The 20,283-nt window shown below is 35.7% G+C and overlaps 1 protein-coding gene across 1 annotated transcript in view; it reads left to right on the forward strand.

The window, feature by feature from the left end:
- The first annotated feature begins 3,516 nt into the window (after positions 1-3,516).
- LOC115209664 (protein mono-ADP-ribosyltransferase PARP14-like) overlaps positions 3,517-20,283 on the forward strand; it is a 730,077-nt gene continuing 713,310 nt past the window's right edge. The window contains exons 1-3 of the mRNA XM_036508891.1: positions 3,517-3,522; positions 12,612-12,621; positions 20,142-20,149. Of these exons, the coding sequence (XP_036364784.1) occupies positions 12,613-12,621; positions 20,142-20,149 (17 nt within the window). The 5' untranslated portion in view covers positions 3,517-3,522; position 12,612. The remainder of the gene's footprint in view (positions 3,523-12,611; positions 12,622-20,141; positions 20,150-20,283) is intronic.

Raw genomic sequence — 20,283 nt, forward strand, 5'->3', positions numbered from 1 at the left:
TTGCGACTTTTTCAACTTAGAGTAAAGCATGAAAAGCAATTAAATTGTGGAAAATATCACAAAATATAAGCCTTTTGAATGCGTCCACCACAAATGACACTATTACAAGGGCCTTAGAATATTACCCACGCAAGTATTTAAAACGTTATATTCAGAACAGTCACTATACTTTCATAAATTTCCTAGTGTAACAGGAGAGAATAACAGACGGGGGACTTGTGGGAAAATGCTATCTGCTACTAATGTATATATGTACGTGTTTGTGTGTGTTTGTGTGTGTGTTTGTGCGTGTGTGTGAGTGTGTGTGTGTGTGTGTGTGTATGTGTGTGTGTGAGTCTGTGTACACAAATGCTGAATTTTTGTGGAAAAAATACGTCAACAAGTGTGTGTGCGTACACAAACTGAAGAAAAAACATGCCAACTAGTGGCCACCATTGGAGAAAACCAGATAAAGTCTCTGGAGGTGTCAAAAATGAAAGTGAAATCTTCTCTAACCTACATTCACCTTCCTTTCCTATAAAAAAAAATTATTTCAGGTTTTTCTTCTTTTGAAAAGTTTTCTTTGTGTCGTCTGTTGTAAATAATAATAATAAACTTTTATCACAAAATGTTCGTACAAGTAAATTGTGTTAAAAGAGGGCAGAGGGGGAAGTGTTTTTTTTCTTTCTGGGAAAAACACTGATGTCATACAAAGTTGTTGTTAAACCAATCAATAGCTTAAAAACGATCAAATAAAGTTTCAAGTTTCACTTTTGCTCAGATTTGTGACGAGGTAAGTTTTTTTGTTTTACATCTTCCTAATTTAATTTCTTTAATCCCGTCTCTCCATTGCTTTACAAAATCGATTTCAATACTTTTCCTTACATTATAACTACATGGATTTGTTTCCTCTCCGTTTTCAGAATGTGTGTGTGTGTGTAAGTATTTCCAAGTTTTGCAGGTATACATGATGTGTGTCATTATGTATGTTTGCAAAGCCATCGATATTTTCCCCCATCATCGGAACCTACAGCCTCTTAAAGCTATTTCTAGTAAATTTCATTCAAGAACATCAACTTTTCTGAAAGTTACAAAGAAACAAAATTGTTGGAGGGGCACCTGTCTAGGTATGCCATGTTTTCTTGGTCATAAAATGAAGACCTGTAATAAAGTCACAAATAATTTGTCCCCCACCCTAGGACAAAACCCCCTCGGACAATCCCCCCCACCTCTGGTCAAAACTCCCATAGTTTTCCTGTTAATTTTTGGTTACCTGGATTCCATAAAATTATGTTGAAAGTTTTTACGTACGTGAAGCTAGAAATGGCAGCCAAATCTCCTCATATAGGCCACACCCTAGAAGAAGACAATTGTTTCATTATCAGGGATACTAACACGTCAGTTTGATGTTGATATTTAAGACGATGGGGGTTGTCTGGCAAATGACCGCCGCCCCAGTAGAATGAAAATATATAGCAAATCCGGGCTAGGATTGAAACAGAAGTTGTAGTGAGACGCAACCGAAGAGGTATGTGGAAACTTGTTTGGATTTGGCTTGAAAGAATCTCTGAATAAACAGATTCTATTTTTCTTTCGGTTCTTTATTGATCGATGTAATACATACATACATACAGATATAGTATACATTTCATACATATACACTTATACAATGCCTGTATACATTGATAAATGCGGGGTGGGAGGGGCAAGTTCGAAGTTTGAAGTGCCGTGTGGTTTTTAGCGAAATCGGAATAATTTGTTATCATCGAAAACGTGGGAATTATTTATCCAAGATTTCCCAACAGGTTTTCTATTAATTGAAGCCGCTTTAGTAAAAGGTTACTCTGTAATGTTTGTTGATCACGGAAATATATTTACACGTTACGTCATCTTTTTTTACTGAGATTCATTTTCTGTCTTAATTTTATTGCTTTTATTTTGATTTCTTGGGTGCGGCGTTAAAAGGCCGTAACCTGACACATGGGTTTCTGTTTACATGTTTTCTTTCTTTCGTTTCTTTTCTTTCTTTATCGTTTTCTAACTCTAACCCTAAATCTAAAATAGATTGAAATGCAATAGATCGATACTAGGGTCATAATTATGGGTGACAATTTCATACAACACCGCTATAAAAAACGTAGCGGTGTCGTATGAAATTGTCACCCATAATTATAAGCCTAGTATCGATCTATTGCATTTCAATCTATTTTAGATTTAGAGTTAGTTAGGGTTAGGGGTAGGGGAAGGGTATCTTTTTTCTTCACAAATGTAAATAAACCCAATCTGTTTCTTAAAGGAGGGACATATTCATTATGCACAGAATGTTATTTACATCAATGGAGGTAATTGATTGGTTAAAATTGCCGAAATGCAAGAAATTAAAGACGAAATATGTTATAACCTATAGAATTTTCTCAATAAAGCCAAGAGAAAATGATGTTTTATAAACATATTCTATCAGTATACGAAGTTTAAAATTTTTTTAGTTACCTAGAAATTATGTTACAAACTGCCGTTCAAAAGGAAAAGATCCCTTTCATCTTCTTTTCCTCCTCCTTCTCATCTCCATATACCTTCTTCTTCTTCTTCCCCCTCCTTCTTCTAATTATTGAAACTGAGATAAAATTTAGATATGTTTCGACCAAAGATTGGTCCAGGCCATGTCTAACTTAATAGCACCTCCTGTTAGGATTGTCTAAATCCTGTTTAAGTCAAGTTTTGTTTATGGTCCTTTCAAGTTGTGATTTCTTGTTGAGCGAGTTGTATCCAGGTATGGGTGGCTTATCCGGTATTCCTTGAAGAAATCTGTCCAGACTCCGTTTAAAGGTGATGGGATCCTTTTCCTCTTTGATCTCTTTCGGGATAATGTTAAACAGGGCAGGGCCTGTTGAGGAAAAGAAATTATGTCGTAATGTACCTATATGTTGTGATCCTCAATTTGGCAGGGGACGTATGGCCCGTGGTCCCAGTCTTAGATGAACCTTGAAATTAATGATCAGGTCGTTTGGGCAATGCTGGCGGTATATTCTCCACATCGTACAAATGATGTACCGCTCATGGCGGCGCTGGAGAGAGTAGAGTTTTAAGGCTTTAAGGCGGTCTCAGTAATCGAGATCAGTCATGCCTTCAATTCGTTTAGTGAGTGCTCTCTTGGGTGATTCAATCCTCGAGATGTTTTGACTTGTATGGGGAGACCACAGTGGGCAGCAGTATTCGAGGTGTGGCCATACAAAGGAGGAGAAAATTGGAATGATGACACCTTGTTCTTTGGACCGGAAAGTTCTTAAGATCCAGGAACTCATCCTATGAGCTATATCGACATTCTTGTTGATGTGTGCACTCCAACTGAGATCGTCATCAACAATTACACCCAGGTCTCTGATATTATTAGATGCTGTGAGAGGTTCCCCTGAAGGAAGAGAGTATGGCTGTTTTATTATAGTCTTTCTTCCAAAATGCATCAGATCAAATTTTCCCTCGTTCAGTTGCATTTTGTTTCTGTCTGCCCATTGACTCACAGCATATAGATCAGACTGGAGTTGAGTTCGGTTTTCTTCTTCAATGATGATTTGCTGAAGCTTAGTGTTATCAGCAAATATTTTCACTTAACAGTGATTTACGACACTGGAAAGATCGTTTATGTAGATTATAAAGAGGAGAGGGCCCAAGACAGTCTTCTGGGGTCAACACTGGTGGCTTTTGCTGGGCTTGAGTGGACTCCATCGACCACAACTTCTGGTGGTCTTTTCTCAAGGAAATACTTAATCCAGTGTAGAACTTTTCCCCGGATTCCAACATTTGCCAATTTTGAGAGTAGGATATTATGGTCTACCCTGTCGAACGCTTTACTGAAGTCGAGATATATGACATCAGAGTACGAACCTGTTCCCAAGGCTTTAAGTATATCTTTAATGTGGTGTAAGAGCTGTGTTAGACAGTCCCCGCCACAGCGAAAGCCATGCTGATTTGCATTTAGGAGTTTGTGGGTCTCCAGGAAGTCAGCTATCCTTGATCTTACCACTCTTTCAAACACTTTAATGATGTGGGAGGTGAGATTGGGCGATAGTTGACTGTGAGGGATCTATTTCCCTGTTTGAAAACCAGGCTGACAGACTGGGATAGGAGCTGTTTCGGTATATAACCTGAGTCTAACGAATTTCTCCAGAGGTTGGTCAGAGGGGCTGCAAGTAGTTGTCTATGGGGAATCTATCAGGGCCTACAGAAGAATAGTATTTGACCTTATTTATTGTTGCTATGATGTCTGAGGCAGTGAAGGTTGTGTCTGAGATTTTATGTTGGGCATCAACTTCATTCGCTTCTCTTACGTCAATGTCAGTGGGATCACTAAAGACAGAGCAGTATTATTTCTGCAGTATTTCTGCCATTTCTTTAGCATCGTGTTGGGGAATGCCGTTATCATCGATCAATGGCCCAATGGGTGAGACACATTTGGGTTCTGTTTTATGTTTTTGATTACGCACTGTTCCTCCGTAGCTCTTTGATTTTCAATGGAGGTTTTCATGTCGGTCTGCAGATGAAGTTTTTCCAACTCCAGCCTTTTCATTGTTGTTGAATGTGGATGTTGTATGTGGGAGTATTTTAATTGGTTGATTTTTTTATTGAGTCTTTTGATGCACCCGATAAGTGTATTTTGTTTCTTTTTAGGGAGCTGGTTTCTGTTTGTATTAGTGGATTTCGTAGGAGCGTGTTTTGAGCATGTATAGGTGACAATGTTCTCAAAGTGTTGCCATGCGGTCTCAATGTGAGTGGAATTGAGAGTGAAAGACCAGTCGATGAAAGAGATCCTTTCTGATTGCTCCCCAGCCTGCTTTGTGGAAGTTTATGTTGTTAAATGAGTGCCATGGAGTGGGATTGGCTGGTTTGGTTTTTATATGTCGGGAATTAAAGTTGCAGTATCATGTTGTGGTCTGAGAAGAGAGTGTTTTCAACTGAAATACTGTGAACGGAGCTAGAGTGGTTGGTTAATATTAGATCCAAGATCGTTTTATTCTGTCTTGGTTCGAGCACTAGCTGAGTCAGGAAGAATTTATCCATTAGATTAAAGAGTAATTCTGCTGCTACTTTATCTGATGTTGTTGTTGTTATTATTATTATTATTGAGTGAGAGAGCATTGCATGCCATAAAAGTGACACTGGGGTAAAATATACGAAGCCCAATATACCCATCATGACTACCCGTCTGATAAGGGTACAGCAGGCACATGCATCACAACCATATGTGCGCGATATGGTGATCTCATATCAAGATAAACCATGCATGACCTTGCAGGTGGGGCCCAGTTAGAATTTTTTCAGGTCAGCTAGCCCATCCCGTCCAAAAGGACCCTGAATAAGGGTTGTTTAAGGATGGTGAAAGAAACATCCATGTTTCCAAAGGTGAATTATCCAAACCACAAAAGAATTCCTCTCAGCACATGGCTATGATGCTCCCCCACTACTTCTGCTCGTGATCAGTGATGCACATATCGTCAGCCACTAAGGGACATGCTCAACTGGTTAAGGTCAAACAACTGACAAGCAAATCTGTGGTATTGAGCAGAATATTTTCTGTAGCCCATCTTTTACACCAAAACAATGTACATGATTGCACTTCCAATCCATTAAGATCAGAAGCCATGAGAGCCACATGCCCGGTACTTCATCATCATTATCATCATTATTGTGTGGTAAGTAGCTTGCTTACTGACTACATGGTTCCGGGTTCAATCCCACTTCGTGGCACCTTGGGCAGGTGTCTTCTACTATAACCTCGAGCTGACCAAAGCCTTGTGTGTGGATTTGGTAGATGGAAACTGAAAGAAGAGCATCGTATATATGTATATATATATATATATATATATATATATATGTAAAAGTAGTTTTAGAGACAGAACCACCTACAGCTCAATCAACACTGAAAGATTTTATACCCGACCACTCCATAGAATGTAAAATATTAAATCTTATACTAACTATATCTATTCTGAATCCTGTATTTTCTGTTTATAAGACTACACGTGTTTCATGAATGTACGTCAGTATTGATTAGATACGAGGTATATAGTTTCAATGCTTAATCGGATCGACATACTCCCAATTTTCAGGTCTGGATTCCTCAACATGTTATATATTTTTATATATACGAATTAAACATTGAGGGATGTTCATTTTAGTTCATCTATTTTGAATGTCTTTTTCCTGTGGACTTGGAAGTAATATTCCCAAATAATTATAATAATATAATATAATAATAATATAACAACTAACGTTAATTGCTAAGTTTAAACATGCAATTAAGTTTGGTTATGGCATACACAGGAAAGATAGAACCCCTGGAATGGAAATCATCTCTGAAGGACGTACCAATGCAACCTAAAAAAGAATTTATGATTAAACTAATAAATAATATAAAGTATTTTATAAATAGGTTGAATGGAAAGCATACTATCATAATATTAACACTTCTTATACAAATAATAGAGAGCAAAAAAGTTTTTGGCACTAAATCTAAATCCAGGAAAGAACCCCCGTATAAAAAGGAACTACAAACTTTAGAAGATAATATTTGGAAAGTAGTAAAAAACATAGAATTTTATAAATCCTCTGATAGACATAATAAATATCTGAATTAAAATAAAAGAACTGAGAAATACTGAAGGAATTTTTGTACAATCAGATTAAACTAGGAATCTACATAAATTAAACATAGAAACATACGATAGTTTATTAGAAAAAGAAATTAATTAAAAATATGAAATAGTCCAAATAACACTCTAGATAAAATAAATAAAATATATAAAGAAATAATGACGAAATATGATTTAGATAATAAAACAGAACCCTATGTGCCTTTCCACCCAAGAATTACATTAAAAATACATAAAGATAATTTCTATGCAGACCCTAAAGTTAGACTTATATGCCCATGTAAGTCAGACCTAGGGAAACTAAGCAAAATAATATTAGATAAATATATAAATAAACTGAATAAACTAGATCATTTAAAATAATGGGGTAGTACAACAGACACACTGGAGTGGTTTAAAAATATTAAAAATCAAAAGAAATATAAATTTATACAAATAGATATTGATAACTACTATGCATCGATAAACGAGATAGTACTTAATAAGGCATTAATTTATGCTACGAATAAAGTAGGGATGACTATGGACGAAATTAAGGTAGTTCAAGCGGCTAGAAAATCATGGGCCAGGAAAGATACTAGAGAGTATTTCGATGTACCAATGGGGATGCCTGACTCAGCACAGGTTTTACGGATTTGGTAGGGATCTTTTTACTATCTGAATTATAACTGGAAAACTTAAACTTAGAAGGGGGTTTATATGGAGATGATTTATTATTAATAACTAAAAACAGTAAAAATAGAATACTCGAAACACATAAAAAGAAATTATATAACTTCTTTGAAAGATACGGATTAGATACTACGAGAGAGTTGTAATGTTAACTTTCTAGATGCAAATTTTAATATTCTAACAGGAATAACACAACCGTTCCACAAAACGAATGATAATTTGTAAAATATTAATGCATACAGTAACCACCACCCCTTCCATTAAGAAAACACTAATGGCTAATATAGGAAAACGCATTTCAATGCTTTCATCAAATTATGATAGCTTCCTGGAACATACAATCTATTATAATGATGCATTAACTAAGGCGGGATATAAAGACGGGTTTAGATTTTACAGTGATCATATAAATGGTAAAAATTGTATATAAAGACCCTAATATCACCCATATAGATAAAAATAGAAACATAAATAAATTTATAAATAGAAATAAAAACAAAATTAATAATAATAATGATAATAACTATAATAGAGAAAGATATCAAAATATTATGGAGCACAGGGAGCATACAATAAACTCAAAGAATGAAAATATAAATACAAAGAAATATATAAGACAAAATGGTAGGTTTAACGCAGATCAACCTATAAATAATAATGGTAATAATGACTATAATGCTAACAAACACTTGAGAACTAGTAGCATAAACATAAATAATAATAATAATAAATCTGGTTAATCGTCCCTTACAGTGCCCAGATTAAAAATGATATAAATGAAATCATTATAATAATTTACTATCGAAAATAAAAAAAATTAGTATTTTTTCTAAAAAAACATAGGAGCAGGATACTCAACTACTTGCAATGTAGGTAATATTATATCAGCATTAAATAAATATAAATTGAATGAATAAATTTTATTTCAATACACTAAATAATAATCCCAATAATAATGGTAATAACTCAATAAATTGTAATTGAAGGGACAAAAATAATTGTAAAATAATAATAAATGTAACTTAAAGGATGTAGTATATAAATGTGTGGTGTCTTTAAACGAAGATAATAATGGTCAAAGAGAAGGTAATAATAATAATAATAATTATAATAATAATAAAAGGCGTTTGATAGCATCCCCCACACATGGATCCTCGAAACACTAGCCATTAACAAAGTAGCACCAACAATCATAAAATTCATAGAGCACTCTATGAATAAATGGCAAACAGTCCTACACCTCCAAACAAAAGAGGGACTCATGAAAACCAAAGACATCCCCATTAGAAGAGGAATATTCCAGGGAGATACGCTCTCTCCACTCCTTTTCTGCTTGGCACTGTCACCTCTATCTGATATGCTAAATAGAACTGGATGCGGATATAAATGTTACGGCAAAACGATCAGCCACCTTTTATATATGGATGACCTAAAACTATACGCTGCAAATGACAAACAGCTGGAAACACTATTAAAGACAGTTCATGGATTTACCAAAGAAATAGATATGAAATTTGGATTAGAAAAATGCGCCAAAGTAACCATGAAAAGAGGAAAACTAGTTAAGAGTAACAACATCACACTAGATAACACCAATGAAATAAAAGAATTAGACCAAAGCCAAACTTACAAATACTTATGAATCCATGAACTACATAAGACACAACACACACAAATGAAAGAGAAAATAAAAAAAGAATATTATAGAGGAGTTAGATCAATACTAAAAACAGAGCTCAATGCTAAAAACAAGATAATAGGTATCAACACTTTAGCTGTCCCAGTTATAAGTTACAGCTACAATATCCTTAACTGGACACGAAATGAACTGTCCAAAATAGATAGGAAAACAAGAAAAATAATGACAGGATCTAGGATGCATCACCCAAAATCTGACATAGAAAGACTATATATACAACGTATAGAAGGTGGTAGAGGCCTTATACAGCTGGAAAACTACTATAAAATAACCACCATAGGACTGCAAAAATATCTACTTCAGAAGGAAGGAAAGCTGATCCAGATAGCAGCAAAACACGAGCAAAACAAAAAACTGTTCTCAGTATTTAAGGAAGCTGACAAATACAAACAAGAAATCATACCACCTAATAAACACGAAGAAGAAGAAGAAGATGATGAAGAAACAACAAAAGCTATAAAACAAATGAAATCCAAACTAAAAATAGAACAGCAACGAACCATGATAAAACGATGGCAAGAAAAGCCCCTTCATGGTAAATACTGCACTAAACTAAACGCAAAAGAAATAGACAAAGAAAAATCCCAGCAATGGTTGAGGAGCTCAGTACTCAAAGCAGAAACAGAAGGATTTTTAATTGCAGCACAAGACCAAAGCCTCCCCACCAGAAATTACCAAAAACATGTAATGAAAAGAAATATTACAAGTAACTGCAGAATATGTGGAGATGGACAAGAAACAATAAATCATATTATCTCTAGCTGCCCAGTCCTGGCTAAGAAGGAATATATTCACAGACATGACAGAATTGGAACCTACATACATTGGAAGCTATGCCAACATTATGGAATAACAACAGAAAAAAGATGGTATAGGCACACACCAGAAAAGGTCACAGAAAACGAGAAAGCAACCATACTCTGGGATATGCCGATACACACAGATAGAGAAATTAAGGCCAACAGACCAGATATAGTTGTCAGAGATCATGAAGAAAAAAAATGCTTTCTAATTGATGTATCAATACCGGCAGATGACAACGTGTCTCTAAAAGAAATGGAGAAACTCTCAAAATACAAAGACCTGGAAATAGAGGTAACTAGAATGTGGAATCTGAAAACAGAAACAATTCCTATCATAGTAGGTGCATTAGGCATGATAAAAAAATATTAAGACAAATACATAACAAAAACACCAGGACTTACAAACACATATAACATACAGAAAATTGCACTACTAGGCACTGCACACATCCTACGCAGAACACTTTCCATACAATAACCATCAGAGCATCACAACAAATCACAGCACATACCCAAGGCACACAGAGCTGCGCTCGGTAGTGAAGTGAAAGCACGCTATAAAAATAAAACTACTGAATAATAATAATAATAATTATAATGATAATAATAATAATAATAATGATAATGATAATAATAATAATAAAAATAATGGCAAAAATTCATATATGACATATATTGGCTCTACATCTAGTAAAATTAAACAAAGGATAATACAGCATTTGTATTCCTTTAAAAGTAAAAAAATTATGAATTCGACAGGCTTAAGTAAATATATTTGGTGTTTAAAATCTAAAGAAATTATCTACAAACTAAAATGGGAGGTAGTATGTAAAGCCAAATCATATAGAATAGGGAAAAATTTCTGTCTCATGTGTACTCACGAATTTATGGAAATCTTAAAGGCCAAAACAATATTGCTCAATGTCCAGAACGAAAAATTAAATGCAGACATAGGATAAATTGTTTAATTAATAAGATGAGTTAAGATTAGATTCTTTAGTAAATAAACTAAACTCAGTCATGTTTTTTTAGATAAAGTTATGATTATATACAACTTGTTATCACTAGAAAGTAGCACTTAGTCATACAAAAATATATAATATTAATTGGTTAATTTACGATACTTTAGATTTTTAATTAAATTGTTAGCTGTACGTTACACAATTGTAATTGTAATTAAAATTTTTAAACTTAAATTTTGAAATTTGGTTTAAATGCAACGTCAAATATTTAAGAATAATAATATAAATAATCGATATTAAATAATATAAAACGTAACTCTTATGTATCCCAAAATATTCGAATTGAGAGTCTAAAGAAGTAACTTACTAGTAGGATATCAGGTAGCATGGTTGGTTGTTTGCGTTAATACATAGATTGAATAAAATAAACAACGATAAAAGTGGCTTGTTCCCATGGTGCAATCATTTCCGGTTCCCTTGACAGTTCTTTATAAAGGAATAAATACACCAGTGAAACTTTCTGACATTTATTTGTAGTACCTCCTATACATAGGTATTATCAAACGCGGATTTTACCTTATTCGCAAGATGTAGCCTTTTTTTTTTTTGCTGAGGAAAGAAAAGATAAGTTAACATTCGTTTTATTTTCATCTCTATTTTTATTTCATTATTGTTTAATCTTTATTTCGTATTTGTTTATTCGCAATTCTTTATTCGTTATTCGTAATTTTTACTCGTATTTTTGTTCTTCTTAAATTTTTTTCCTTAAATGTTTTTTCTCAATTCTTTTTCCTTAAACTTTTATTGCTTGAATTTTTATTCCTTAAATTTTTACTCCGTAAATTTTTTATATTCATTTATTTATTATTTGTATTTCTATTCATTTGTATATGTTAAGTAAGATTATATTGAAGATAAAGAGTATCGTGAAAGTATATAAGAGTAGTGAAAAATGTTGAGGAATCCAGACCTGAAGATTGGGAGTATGTCGACCCGATTAAGTATTGAAACTAGATACTTCATATCTAATCAATACCGATGTACATTCATGAAACACGTGTAGTCTTATAAACGGAAAATATAGTATTCAGAATATATATAGTTAGTAAAAGAATTAAAATATAACATTTTATGGAGTTGTCGGGTATAAAATCTTTCAGTATTGATTGAGTTGATGGTGATTCTGTCTCTAAAATTACTTCTATATGTACTAATTAAATATTGAGAGATGTTCAGTTTAGTACATCTAATTTGAATGTCTTTTTCCTACATTCATAACCCCTAACTTACTTTGTACTATATATATATATATCACCGTCACCGACCAGTCTATCAGATGTTGCTACACATTGCTGGTCACAATGTGCTTCGCATTGTTTTAGCCTTCAAATGACGCAACCCCGCTGGCTAAGTGAGCAGGCCAATATATATATATATATATATATATATATATATAAATATATATATATGTATCCGTGTATGTGCGTGTGTGTGTGTGTGTGTGTATGTTTATTTGTCTGTGTTTATCCCCCCAACATCGCTTGACAACTGATGCTGGTGTGTTTACGTCCCCGTAACTTAGCACTTTGGCAAAAGAGACCAAGAGAATAAGTTTTGGGCTTACAAAGAATAAGTCCTGGGGTCGATTTGCTCAACTAAAGGTGGTGCTCCAGCATGGCCGTAGTCAAATGACTGAAACAAGTAAAGGGTATTATTATTATTATTCAGTAGTTTTATTTTTATAGCGTGCTTTCACTTCACTACCGAGCGCAGCTCTGTGTGCCTTAGGTATGTGCTGTGATTTGTTGTGATGCTCTGATGGTTATTGTATGGAAAGTGTTCTGCGTAGGATGTGTGCAGTGCCTAGTAGTGCAATTTTCTGTATGTTATATGTGTTTGTAAGTCCTGGTGTTTTTGTTATGTATTTGTCTGAATATTTTTTTATCATGCCTAATGCACCTACTATGATAGGAATTGTTTCTGTTTTTAGATTCCACATTCTAGTTACCTCTATTTCCAGGTCTTTGTATTTTGAGAGTTTTTCCATTTCTTTTAGAGACACGTTGTCATCTGCTGGTATTGATATATCAATTAGAAAGCATTTTTTTTTCTTCATGATCTCTGACAACTATATCTGGTCTGTTGGACTTAATTTCTCTATCTGTGTGTATTGGCAAATCCCAGAGTATGGTTGCTTTCTCGTTTTCTGTGACCTTTTCTGGTGTGTGTCTATACAATCTTTTTTCTGTTGTTATTGCATAATGTTGGCATAGTTTCCAGTGTATATAGGTCCCAACTCTGTCGTGTCTGTGAATATATTCCTTCTTAGCCAGGACTGGGCAGCCAGAGATAATATGATTTATTGTTTCTTGTCCATCTCTACATATTCTGCAGTTACTTGTTATATTTCTTTTCATTACATGTTTTTGGTAATTTCTGGTGGGGAGGCTTTGGTCTTGTGCTGCAATTAAAAATCCTTCTGTCTCTGCTTTGAGTCCTGAGCTTCTCAACCATTGCTGGGATTTTTCTCTGTCTATTTCTTTTGCATTTAGTTTAGTCCTGTATTTGCCATGAAGGGGTTTTTCTTGCCATCGTTTTATCATGGTTCGTTGCTGTTCTATTTTTAATTTGGATTTCATTTGTTTTATAGCTTTTGTTGTTTCTTCTTCTTCTTCATAGTTGTCAGGTACTATGACTTCTTGTTTGTATTTGTCAGCTTCCTTAAATACTGAGAACAGTTTTTTGTTTTGCTCGTGTTTTGCTGCTATTTGTATCAGTTTTCCTTCCTTCTGAAGTAGGTATTTTTGCAGTCCTATGGTGGTTATTTTATAATAGTTTTTCAGCTTTATAAGGCCTCTACCACCTTCTATACGTTGTATATATAGCCTTTCTATGTCAGATTTTGGGTGATGCATCCTAGATCCTGTCAGTATTTTTCTTGTTTTCCTATCTATTTTGGTTAGTTCATTTAGTGTCCAGTTAAGGATATTGTAGCTGTAACTTACAACTGGGACGGCTAAAGTGTTAATACCTATTATCTTGTTTTTAGCATTGAGCTCTGTTTTCAGTATTGATCTAACTCCTCTATGATATTCTTTTTTTATTTTCTCATTCATTTGTGTGTGTTGTGTCTTATCTAGTTCATGGATTCCTAAATATTTGTAAGTTTGGCTTTGGTCTAATTCTCTTATTTCATTTGCTTTATCTAGTGTGATGTTGCTACTCTTAACTAGTTTTCCTCTTTTCAGGGTTACTTTGGTGCATTTCTCTAATCTAAATTTCATATCTATTTCTTTGGTAAATCCATGAACTGTCTTTAGTAGTGTTTCCAGCTGTTTGTCATTTGTAGCGTATAGTTTTAGGTTATCCATATATAAAAGGTGGCTGATTATTTTGCCGTAACATTTATATCCGCATCCAGTTTTGTTTAGTATATCAGATAGAGGTGACAGTGCCAAGCAGAAAAGGAGTGGAGAGAGCGTATCTCCCTGGAATATTCCTCTTCTAATGGGGATGGCTTTGGTTTTCACAAGTCCCTTTTTTGTTTGGAGCTGTAACACTGTTTGCCATTTATTCATAGAGTGTCCTATGTACTTTATAATTGTTGGTGCTACTTTGTTAATGTCTAGTGTTTCGAGGATCCATGTGTGGGGGATGCTATCAAACGCCTTTTTGTAGTCGATCCAGGCCATACTGAGGCCTTTCTTCTTTCTGTGGCTGTCTTCAGTTATGGCTTTATTGATCATTAGTTGATCTTTACAGCCATATGAGCCTTTGCGGCATCCTTTCTGCTCTTCTGGAAACAGGTTGTTTTTCGTCCAGGTGCTTGTTCAATCTTTGCAATATTACTGCAGTAAATGCTTTGTACATTGTAGGGAGACAGGTTATAGGTCTGTAGTTTTCTGGTTTTGCTGTCGCATTGGATTTTGGAATTATGATGGTTTTCCCCTTCGTAAGCCATTCAGGCATTGTCTCTGGCTCTGCCAGTATGTTGTTAAAGTTTTCAGCCAGCTTTTTGTGCATTCCTGTCAGATATTTTAACCAGAAGTTGGGGATCTTGTCATGCCCAGATGCCATCCAGTTGCTTAGTCTTTGCAGTACCTGGGTAACCTCTTCAGTTGTTATGGGGGTCCAAAGTTGCTCAGGTGCTAAGTTTGTTGTTTTAATACTCCTTTTTTTTTGGTTGTTCTTTCACCAACCATATTTCTCTCCAGAATTCTTTCACTTCTTCTGCTGTTGGTGCTGCAGTGATTTCTATTTTATTTTTGCCAAGTTCTTGGTAGAACTTTTTGGAGTTGGAGTTGAACTGTTTGTTTGTTTTGTTCAAAGAAACTTTGGTGTTTCTCATACCAGTGGATCCTTTGTGCTTTGGCAAGGATATCTTGCTTTAGCTTTTCTTTTACTTCAGGTAAATCTTTTTCTGTGATGTTGTATTTGCACAGTATTTTTATTTTCTTTTTGTTGCTTAGTAGCGTTGATTGTCTACTAATTTCGTTAAGAATCAACAGATCTTTTCTCATTTTTTGTATTTTTTGGGGGGATATTATTTATCCACAGGGTTTGTTTGGGTGGTGGTACTCCTGTTTGGATGGGTTTGAGTGAGTATCCAGCTTCTTTTGTGGCTGCAGTGGCTGCTGCCTATATTATGTCATTTAGCTCAGTGATATTGCCATTTGTTTCTGTGGCTATTAGTTCTGTGACAGCCAGGTTTATGCTATTTATTATAGATGTTGTTTTTTTGTCTATTTTGATTTTTGGGAGGTATGGTTGGTGGTCCATTTTGAGATCTGTGTTTTTCAGTTCTTTGATTATTCTATTTTTTATGGTATCATAATCATTAGGCTCCCCTTCATTGTTTCCAGGTTTTAGATTTGTGTCGCTTTTTTCTCATTCATATGTTTGTCTGTTGTGTTTTGGTTTGCTGCTTTTCTTACATTATTATTCATCCTTACGGTCTGGGTTTGTTGTTTTTTGTTTACTTCGTTTTCGTTGGAAATGTTACGTCTGTCTTCGTGTTTTACTATCTCAGTGTTTATATTATTTGGCATTGTTGTGTGGCTTCTATCTACATTTTCCTGATGTATTTTTTCTTATAAATGTTCTATTTCTATTTCTGATATTTTTTTTGCGTTGAGAATATATCTTCGTATGTTAGCTAGTTTATTAGGGTTCATTGCTGTATCCAAGTCTTTGTTTAGGTTATTTTTCTTCCATATTTTATATATGTTGTTGTGTTTTTGTTCTTTGGGTAGAGCACTGCTGTAAAGTAAGCGTGTAGGATTGAAATGTATTCCTCACGTGTCCATTTATGCCTTTTTGGTTTTATTTGCAGGACATGAGGAACAACGTCCGGCCCATTATTTTGACAGTCATCATTTTCGTAGGGTACCGGTCCGTTCATTTCTATTGTCAAATTGTTTTGCCTGTGTAGTTTTTCGTACTTTTTGTGTAACAAGTTTAAAGTACGCACTTCCCGATTGTTATTCTTGGGTTGAATAATACCATTATTATTTAATTTATTTGTAATTTTTTTGTATATGGTGTCTGGGGCCGGAGATGATCTGTTGTTGATGGATCGTAATGTATCAAGCATGTTTACATGGTTGGAGATGATATCAAGTTAAAATACATAATTTCGTTTGGAAAATAGCAATATATTTCAATGAGTATTATTTACTTGGATATAGTCCAATCCTTTGTCAGTTAATTTTTGGCTCCATGTGATGACTTTGTTTCCGATGTTTGTGGATAGATTTCGGAGCACTGTTTTATCGCTCTCACATGTTTAACGTCCCCGGTGTAATCTTATTAACGTCCCCGGTATATTCTTGTTTAATGTCCCCGGTGTATTCTTGTTTCACGTCCCCGGTGTATTCTTGTGATGCACTTATTATTATTATTATTATTATTATTATTATTATTATTATTATTATTATTATTCCTTCCTAATACAGTCGTCATCATCATCATCATTGTTTAATGTCCGTTTTCCATGCTAGCATGGGGTAGACGATTTGACCGAGGGCTGGCAAACAAGATGGCTGCACCAGACTCCAATCTGATCTGGCAGAGTTTCTACAGCTGGATGCCCTTCCTAATGCCAACCAATCTGAGAGTGTGCTTTACATGTCACCAGCACAAGGGCCAGTCAGGTGGTACTGGCAACGGCCACCCCCAAATGGTGCTTTTTATGTGCCACCTGCACAGGAGCCAGTCCAGCGGCACTAGCAACGACCTCGCTCGAATGCTTTTGTTTTCACTTGCCACCATCACAAGAGCTAGTAAGGCGACACAGGTAATGATCATGCTTGAATGGTGTTTTTAACATGCCATCGGCACGGAGGCCAGCTTCTTGCTCTGGCAACGATCTCACTTGTATGGTACTCTTAGCGCTCCACTAGCAACGGATGCCAGTCACCAAGTTTGATTTCGATTTCACTTGCCTCAACTGGTCTTCGCAAGCAGAGTTTAGTGTCCAATGAAGGAAAGGCACACATAAGTGGACTGGTTACACCACTAGCATAGGCCACAAGGTTATGGTCACACTTGAGCTTACCGAGTCTTCTCAAGCACAGCATATTTCTTCCTGGGTCTACTTCTTCCACAGGTTCCCTCAACTGCTAGGGTGTAGCCCTTATTCCCACAGCTATCCACATCCATTCTTACCACATGACCATACCAGCGCAGTTGTCTCTCTTGTACACCACAACTGATGCTTCTTAGGTCCAACTTTTCTCCCAAGGTACCTACACTCTGTCGATTATGCACACTGACATTACACATCCATCGGAGCATACTGGCTTCATTCCTTGCGAGCTTACACATGTCCTCAGCAGTCACGGCCCTCGTTTCACTGCTGCGTAGCATGGCTGTTCATACATATGAGTCATATAGTCTACCTTTTACTCTGAGTGAGAGGCCTTTTGTCGCCAGCAGAGGTAGGAGCTCTCTGAACTTAGTCCAGGCTATTCTTATTCTAGCAGCTACACTTTCAGAGCACCCTTCCCCGCTACTGACTTGGTCACCTAGGTAACAGAAGTTATTAACTACTTCTAGTTTTCACTCCCTGGAATGTGGTAGAAGTTGGTCTCAGAACATTTTTAGTGTTTATTGCTCCTGAGCATCTGCCACATACAAAAACTATCTTCCTAGTTAGCCTTCCTTTGACGTTGCTGCACCTCTTATGTGTCCATAGCTTACACTGTGTACATCTTATAGAGTTTCTACCTACACCTCTACTACAGATCGAGCAGGGCCATCGACCTGAAGGGATTTGTGGTTTGCCTGCCTTCCTACTTATTAGGACTTTGGTTTTAGCTCGGTTGATTCTAAGGCCCTTCGATTCTAATCCTTGTTTCCACACTTGAAACTTCTCCTCTAGTTCTGATAGTGACTCAGCAATTAGAGCAAGGTCATCAGCATAGAGGAGCTCCCAGGGGCAACCTGTCTTGAATTCCTCCGTTATTGCCTGGAGGACTATGATAAATAGGAGGGGGCTGAGGACTGAACCTTGGTGAACCCCTACCTCTACCCAGAATTCTTCACTGTAGTCGTTGCCAACCCTCACCTTACTGACCACGGTAAAAAATGTACTGGAGTCTTTACTCATCTGTCAAGTCACAAGAAGGATCTCAGACAGATAATACTTTCCTGAAGATGTGCACTGTACCCAATAAGGCTGCTTTTTGTATGGGATTTCCAGTTGCCTTAAGAAGTCTTGAAGTTTCAATGGGATTGAACCCAGCATTCTGATCACCACTGGTATCACTTTCACATTACTCTCTCGCATTCCATACAGTCTTGCCATTTCCACTTTCAATTCAGAGTACTTGGGGATATTTTCAACCTCTTTATTCACAACATTCATGTTATTTGGTATGGCTACATCAATGATCTGATGGTATTTGTCTCTCTTATTCAACTTAACAATATCCAGCTGACAATGTTCGATTACACAATTATAGTCCCAAAGTGCTCCTGCATAACTTTACATGGTCTTCTTTTCTCTTCTCCTCGGCTCTTTGGTTAAACTCATCCTTGCCCATCATTTCATCTGTATTTATCTCCATATCTTTCACAGCGTATTGCAGCAGGTCTTCATCACTATTTATCAAATACTCGGCAAGCATTCTCCTTTCACTCCTTATACAACGGTCTATACTAATTAGTCCTCAGCCACCATTCTTCCTTTTCATATACAGTCTGTTTATAGTTGCTTTGGGTAGTAGCACCCCATGCAGCATCATAAGCTTTCTCGTCCCCTTCTATCAAGTGTTGATATTACCCCCTTAGTCCATTTTTTTGCTGATTTCCTTCACTTCCCTAACTGAAATGGCTAGTTCTGCCTGTTTTGGACAGACCACTGTTTGTTTCAGTTCTTGCAACCATTCAGCATTCTTCTCTTTGCTCCAGATGTTACTCCAAAACCTTTGACTTTCGATGTTATCTGGTATCAACTTTTCACCTGTACATTCTCCATTTATTTCTTTATAGAATCTCTTCTGATCTAAATTTAAAAACCTATTCTGGTGGTAACCCTTCATTCTTTGGTTGTATCTTACCATCTTTGCTTTCTTTGCAACGAGGCACTGTCATCATCATCATCATCATTATTATTGCCTTTGCACAGCTTCTAACGCTGGAGATGTACTACGGTGTCAGCTGTTCACTACCAGTGAACTAAGGTAACACCTCTTATTTTTTGAGCACCTTCCTATTATTATTATTACTATTATTATTATAATTATTATTATTATTATTATTATTATTATTATTACTATTATTATTATTATTATTATTATTATTATTATTATTATTATTATTATTCAGTAGTTTTATTTTTATTTTTATAGCGTGCTTTCACTTCACTACCGAGCGCAGCTCTGTGTGCCTTGGGTATGTGCTGTGATTTGTTGTGATGCTCTGATGGTTATTGTATGGAAAGTGTTCTGCGTAGGATGTATGCAGTGCCTAGTACTGCAATTTTCTGTATGTTATATGTGTTTGTAAGTCCTGGTGTTTTTGTTATGTATTTGTCTGAATATTTTTTTATCATGCCTAATGCACCTACTATGATAGGAATTGTTTCTGTTTTCAGATTCCACATTCTAGTTACCTCTATTTCCAGGTCTTTGTATTTTGAGAGTTTCTCCATTTCTTTTAGAGACACGTTGTCATCTGCTGGTACTGATACAGCAATTAGAAAGCATTTTTTTTCTTCATGGTCTCTGACAACTATATCTGGTCTGTTGGCCTTAATTTCTCTATCTGTGTGTATCGGCATATCCCAGAGTATGGTTGCTTTCTCGTTTTCTGTGACCTTTTCTGGTGTGTGCCTATACAATCTTTTTTCTGTTGTTATTCCATAATGTTGGCATAGCTTCCAATGTATGTAAGTTCCAACTCTGTCATGTCTGTGAATATATTCCTTCTTAGCCAGGACTGGGCAGCTAGAGATAATATGATTTATTGTTTCTTGTCCATCTCCACATATTCTGCAGTTACTTGTAATATTTCTTTTC

The sequence above is a fragment of the Octopus sinensis genome, linkage group LG1 (genome assembly GCF_006345805.1).
Source record: "Octopus sinensis linkage group LG1, ASM634580v1, whole genome shotgun sequence".
NCBI lineage: Eukaryota > Metazoa > Mollusca > Cephalopoda > Octopoda > Octopodidae > Octopus > Octopus sinensis.